At 52.7% G+C, this 6,583-nt stretch overlaps 1 protein-coding gene and 1 non-coding gene across 2 annotated transcripts in view; both read left to right on the forward strand.

Moving 5' to 3' along the window:
- Positions 1 to 318: 318 nt before the first annotated feature.
- Positions 319 to 6,583, forward strand: part of MTHFD1L (methylenetetrahydrofolate dehydrogenase (NADP+ dependent) 1 like) — a 280,830-nt gene continuing 274,565 nt past the window's right edge. Inside the window, exon 1 of the mRNA XM_007943227.1 lies at positions 319 to 539. Within this exon, the coding sequence (XP_007941418.1) occupies positions 319 to 539 (221 nt within the window). The remainder of the gene's footprint in view (positions 540 to 6,583) is intronic.
- LOC122150188 lies at positions 1,694 to 1,821 on the forward strand. Its single transcript, XR_006163531.1, has one exon. It is a non-coding gene; the product is annotated as a small nucleolar RNA SNORA11 (small nucleolar RNA).

The raw sequence follows: 6,583 nt of genomic DNA on the forward strand, positions 1-6,583 counted from the left end.
TCCTTAACCAAATTTCGAGTAGCTCGGAAAAGTGCCAAAGTCTACCCGTGAGGTCCAGGGAGCGCGAAAGAGCGCCCTTCGAACGTCATGGCAACTAGGTGCAGTGGCCTCTAGGGGCTCCCGCGGCGTTTGAGGAAGAGCAGGTCCTTCCTGCCGCCGGCCCGTTACCAGTAGGACCCGGCTCTCGCAGTCTGGTCCCCGCCCGCCACACGCGGGAGAGACTCTGCACCGCCGCGCCTCGGTGCTCCGCGGTAGCATCTCCGCCTCGCAGGAGGATCTGCGCCGGCTCGTTTCCAGCCACCCCATCCTCACCGCACCATGAGAACGCGGTTGCCGCTCGTCCTGCGCCAGCTCCGCCGCCCGCAGCCTCCCGCGGGCCCGCCGCGCCCCCGCGGTGCGCCCTGCCGGGCCCTGGGCGGCGGCGGCGGCGGCGTTGGTCCGGAGGGCCTGCTAGGGCAGCGGCGGCTGCAGGAAGCCCAGGCCTGTAGCAGCCATGGCCAGGGCAGCCGGACGCCCCCGGCCCGAGACGCCCTCGTCAGGTAAGTGCCCCGCCGCGCTGCAGCCCAGGTCTCAGCGGCGGTGGCCGGGGACCCAGGGGGGGCGGTCAGGGACCCAGGGGGGCGCAGCCGGCGCGCGCGGGTCTCCGAAGGCGCAGGGGATGGGCTCGCGGGGGGAGCGGCGCGAGTGTTTGGGACCGACTTGGTGGAGGCGCCAGAAGGCCGGGCCGGGCGCGGGCGGGAGGAGGGATGGGTGCCCGGGGCGGGACCCGGAGGAGCAGGCAGCCCGGGCGGGCGCCTCCAGCCAGCTCCGTGCCGGGCTCCACGTGCGCGCCGACAGCTCGCTCTGATGCAACCGCGCGGGGCACGTCCCCAGCCGGAAAGAGGCGGTGCGGCGGTCTGGGAGGGAGGAAGGAGGGTCCCGCGCGTGGCTCGGCGCGCCGCCCCTGGTCTGGCGAGGGTCGGCTTCGTGGCCTGGCAGCGCAGGCCGGCTGGGCTCCAGGAGGCGGCCTCAGCCACAGAGCTCCTGGCCGAGGCGGGCTCCGCAGCCGGACGGTGGCTTTCCTGGGAGTGCAGTTTACCCTCCTGCACGCCGCCGCGTCCGTTTTGAATGGAAGGGTAGTTTTACATATTTTTCTGGGAAGGTTAAGGTGGAGCCGGCCACAGGGATGAAGGCTGAGAATTGGGGATGACTCGCGTCCAGCATCAGCGCGCGGGCGGGCGCTGCTTTATCTCTAAAGTTCCTGGGGACGCAGATGTGACTGGTGGGAGCCTCGAGGCACCCCTGGTGAGCAGGGACGAAGAGCCTTTGTCATGGAAAAGTGCGTTCACTGGGGAAGAGCCTGCCTTGGGCTGCGGAGGAGCTAAGCGCTGGGGCCAGGCCCAGGCCTGCCTGCTCGGGAACTAGGATTCCTCCTGGTGCCAGCATCCCCTTGTTCCTTCTATCAAGCTTCCTAAAATAATTGCCTTTTTTTTTTTTCTTTTGTCTCTCGTTACATTGATGTGCAGGGCTCTTCGTGTTGCAGCTGATGGTCCTAAGGAACCTTGTGTTTTGTGTACCTTTTATTCTTCTAAATGTTGCATTTACATTTACTTTCCATTTCTTGGTCATTTGATTTTTTTTTTAATTGTGGCAGAATACCCATAAACTTGACTGCTGTAAAGCGTACAGTCCCATAGCACCAAGAGTACATTCCTGGGTGTGCTCAGAGCAGGGGGCCTGCAGAATGACTCCTCTGTTTACAACACACCCCACAGAAACCCGGGTATATTGTGACAAGGGGCGCACAGCTGTGGCCTTCTTAAGAACAAGAGCCCAACACATGAAAAGAGTGAAGCACCACTGGCCAGTTCCAGAACTTTTCCATCACCTCAGGGGAAATCCATTAAGCAGTGTCTCCCCTTTGCAGTTTCCTACCAGATCATTAAGGAGCTGTGGTAGCATAGTGCCTAAGGCACTTGACTGCTACCCAGAAGGCTGGCGGTTCAAACCCACCAGCCACTCCTTGGAAGGAAGGTTGGGCAATCTACTTCAGTAGTGATATTGCCTTGGAAACCCAAGCAGGGGTAGCTATGAGTTGGGGCCGACTTGACGGCACTTAACAACAACAAGATCATTGGGTTTGAACCAGTGTTCCGCTCAGCGCTACCCCATCTCCTGCTGAATTTGCTCCATAGACACTCTCGTTCCTTTACTGGTCTTCCTGTTTACTCTGTGTCCTGTCACCTGGAATGGGAGCTCCATGAGGGCAGGGTCTTGTCACTCTTACTCATTGCTGCATCCTCGGCCCTGGGAAGTGCCTGGCATATGGTGGGAACTTAAGAAATGGTTGTTGAATGACTGAATCACACTTTGGGCTCCCCCCGAGCGTCACTCATGCATGCTCTTTCAGTTGAAAGCTCTCAGAGATGGGCGGAGACTTCTGGAGTCTGAGAGCCTGGTGGGGTCCTGCTGCACTGGGCTGCCAGTCTTAATTCCCTTACAAGCTGGGGAAACAATACCTCCCTCACAGAGTGACTCTGGGTGATGCAGATGATTAACACGACGTTGCTCACCAAACGGCGGTTCTAGCCCACCTCGGAAGAAAGGCCTGGTGATCAACTTCTGAAAAATCAGCCATTGAAAACCTTGTGGGTCACGGTTCTGCTTTCACACACAAGGGGTCACCATGAGTCAGAGTGGACTTGACAACTGGGCTTTACCTCAGAGGGTTATGGTGAGGATTAAACGAAAGAACATGCACAGAACACACAGCCTGGGGACTGTCACATGCTGAGCCATCAACAGATGCTGTTACTATTTTTTATTTTTAAAAACTTTTTGCCATGTTTCCTCCCCTCCCTGCCTGTTTTTGTCTTTATTATTTAATTTTACAATACTCTAAGCCAGTGGTTAGCAGACTTTACCTATAAAGGGTCAGATAGAAAATATTTGGAGTTTTGTGGGCCAAGAGGCAAAATGAAAGATACTATGTAGATAACTTATATTGAGAAAAAAAAAAAAAATTTCCACATTTTTTTTTACTGATGAAATTTGAAGTTTTATTTGTGGGCATTACAATCTGAATTTCATACGATTTTCACATGCCACAAAATATTCTTATTTTGATTTCTTTTTTCCCAAGCCATTTACAAATGTAAACGCCATTCTTAGATTGTGGATCATATAAATACAGGCTGGGGGCTTAGTTTGCCGACTCCTCCTTTCTAAATTAGAAGGAAAAAGCATTGTATCAGTGAACTACTGCTTCATAGAATTGGGTTGAGAAGCAGGTGCCCACCTCACCACTTACTAACTGTGAGAACTTGGGCAGATGGTTTGACTTGTTTCCTCATGTGTAGAGTGGAAACCATATATCACCGGCTTTCTGAGGTTGTTAAGGATGTTGCTATACTCCGGTGACTCTGAAGCAATTTTGTACCATCTCCAAAGCTAGGAGTCATCATTCAGTTGATTGCATCTTACAATACTATTGGCCAGGTGGCGGTCATGGCAGACTTGACAGGCTTGTGTCTGTGGGAACTTAGTCGTGGCCAGGCATCTTGTACCTTTGAGTGAGTTATGTGTGCATCATATAACAAAAGTCTCAGCCACGGAAGAGATTTCCCCAAAACTTAGAGGAAATGGGTGAGGTAGGTATGGCCAAAAGTCACTTGGATTAGACATGCAGGAACCCAGGCATGTTAGTTTTGGTTCATTTCATGGACACGTAACTGAAGAGTTAAGGTAGATACCAGACCGTCCTTCTGAGACACCACTGGGTGGACTCAGACCTCCAACTTCCTGGCAGCAACCAGTCGCATGAACTTTTCAGCACCCAGGGGCTCCCTCAGTCCTCTTACCTGGCACACTTAGAACTCATTAGGCTTTACAAATTGTATTCACCAGCAGATTTATGAAGGTGAGGTCTGATGAAACCCTGGCTATAGGCTTTTGAAACTTTATTCAGACCTTGCCTTCTCCCCTCAGGCCTGCTTGTGCTGTTGCCCCAGGTTGGGGGGCAGGGTTTCACTGAGGTGGACAATGGTGTCATTTCACTGACAGGAGGCTTCCACAGACTCACACCACTCCTTTCGGCTCCTCCCAGTCAGAATGGAAGGTTGACAAGGCAGTTTTTCTAACCCAGGGCAGTAAAATCTCTGACTGGAAACATTCATGCTACCTTTTAGGTTGACTGAGCTCAGGGACATCTTTGTATCATGCCTGCCTGTGTCGGTAAGAATAATGAGTAATCCCAAAGAACAAAATGCTACCCATGTAACGAGTTGTGGGGGGGTGTGGGAGAAGTTGGCTTATTTTATTAGTTTAGCTGGTTACAGTGGTGAGCCCTGTCGGCCCCTCTTCTAGCACCCATCCCACTGCTGTAAAAACCTGACTGCTTTTTAACCTCTGCGACTTATCTACAGGAGTGTTTCCTTCATTTCACTGCATAGTGGCGAGCCCATGAGTTTCTGGGTAAATTGTCGCTGTTTCTATGAATGTTTTCAGTGCTTGGGGGTAGCTTTGGGCCAGAAAAAACTATGTGCAAGGAGGCATTGTGTTCTACTTCTTTTACGGATGAGGAAAGTGAAGTTCAGAGAGACTAAATAAATTGCCCACGCTTAAATGAAAGGCCTTCTGGGTTGAGTCCAGGGCTGGGTCCCCACTCTCTGTGCCTCCGAACACCCTGGACTCCTCGTTAGAAATGCACATTCCTGGGCTTGCCCAGAAGCCATTATTTGTACCAGGGCCCCTGGATGATCCTTGTGTGCACTGCTAAGATCCACTCGGACCCACCTCTGGTTGCCTCTTAGCACTGGGCAGAAATAAGGCTGCACAGGGCCGGGCTGGCAGTGGTGAAAGGCCTGTGCCCGGGGCCTGCGTTTTCTGACGGATGGCTCTGAGCGCTCCTGTAGAAGGATCTGTACATGTTCACAGAGGCTCTCATTCAACACAACAACAGTTAGTTTGTTGGGAAGTAAGTTGTGGATCCCAAATGTTTAAAAACAAAACAAACTGAACAAACATCTTCACAGGGCTTGTGCGGTTGAAGGCCAGCCCCTTCTGCGCCACCCGGTTGACAGTACAAAGGCTAATCCTGGTTGAGCCTTCTGAAGCCTTTCAGCTTTTTCTACACATCCATGCCTCCTCTCCCTCACTGACTCAAGGGCTTGCCTTCACTAGCTGTTGCTGTTGGGTGCTGATTGAGTTCCTTCCCACTCACAGCAACCCTATAAGACAGAACAGAATTACCCCATAGGGTTTCCTAGGCTGTGGCATAGTGCCTAAGGCATTTGACTTCTAACCGTAAGGCTGGCGGTTCAAACCCACCAGCCACTCCTCGGAAGGAAGGTTGGACAATCTATTTCCGTAGTGATACAGCCTCGGAAACCCAAGGAGGGGTCACTATGAGTCAGATCTGACTTGACGGCAGTGAGGTTTTTTTTTATTATTATTATTTTGTTAATCTTTATACTGTGGGGCTCTGGTGATTCAGAGGTTAAGGCATGTGGGCACTAACCGAAACCCACCAGCTGCTCCATAGGAGAAAGGGGAAGCAGTCTGCTTCTATAGAGATTTACAGCCTTGGAAACCCCGAGGGACAGTTTTCCTCTGTCCTGCAGGGTTGTTAGGAGTTGGGACGACTCGATGGTGGTGGGTGGGCATCTTCACTGTACTGGATGGCCAGGTCCTTTCTTCCGTGGGGCCACTGGTGGGTTTGAACCACCAGCCTTTTGGTTAGCACTTGGGCAGTTGAACACTTAACTGCTGTACCCTCAGGGCTTCCTCCGGCAGCTGCTCTTTAAAAACCAGGTGGCTGACCATGCCTTTTTGCTCTTGGCAGGTTATTTGGCTAAAACATCTTCCCTTGGCTCGGGAAGCATTTTGTGAAAGCTGTCACATGTGTACAAGATGCTATTGTGAGCCTTTGGGAGACCATGAACAAAACGGAAGGAAGGTGGCACTGACGCCTGGGTGCTGCGTTGCCTGGGCCTTTGTCGATTGCTGTGGGAAATCGAGTCTCTTCCGTCGTTCGTGGGTTGAACCGAAACCAGTTCCCAAGTCCACTCAGCTCTGGAGGGCCCCGTTACTTAGTAGCCTGGAGAAGAAACAGGAGTGTAATTTAGAACTTCTCCTGCTAGAGAATGCTCCCAGCCCTCTTTCCACGCCCTCACGTTGATAACTCATTTGTTGGTGTTAGTTGCTGTAGACTTGGCTCCAACTCAAGGTGACGCCTGTGGAACAGGACGATGCTTTGCCCATGCCTGAGCCGTCTTCCCACTTGGCTGGACTTGAGCCCATTGTTGCTGCCACTGAGCATTCTGCATGCCTTCCAGCCTCGGGAGCTCATGGGAGTGTCGGATTAACTGTGCCCCATAGGGCTTTCCATGGTTGGTTTTGCAAAAGTAGATTGCCAGGACTTTCTTCCAAGGCACTGCAGGGTGAACTCAAATTTCCAACCTGTTGGTTAGCAGCCAACCCAGGGACTTTCGTATGCTAGTGAGGAACATTTGGTAGGGTGGTGGTGGAGGTGGCCTCTGAAGTCCCTCATCTCAAGAGGCTGAAGAAACAGCTTGGCTTCTGCTTCGTTCACCTGGGCCCACCC

The sequence above is a fragment of the Orycteropus afer genome, unplaced genomic scaffold (assembly GCF_000298275.1).
Source record: "Orycteropus afer afer isolate SDZICR_OR568_19922 unplaced genomic scaffold, OryAfe1.0 scaffold00101, whole genome shotgun sequence".
In the NCBI taxonomy this organism is placed as follows: Eukaryota; Metazoa; Chordata; class Mammalia; order Tubulidentata; family Orycteropodidae; genus Orycteropus; species Orycteropus afer.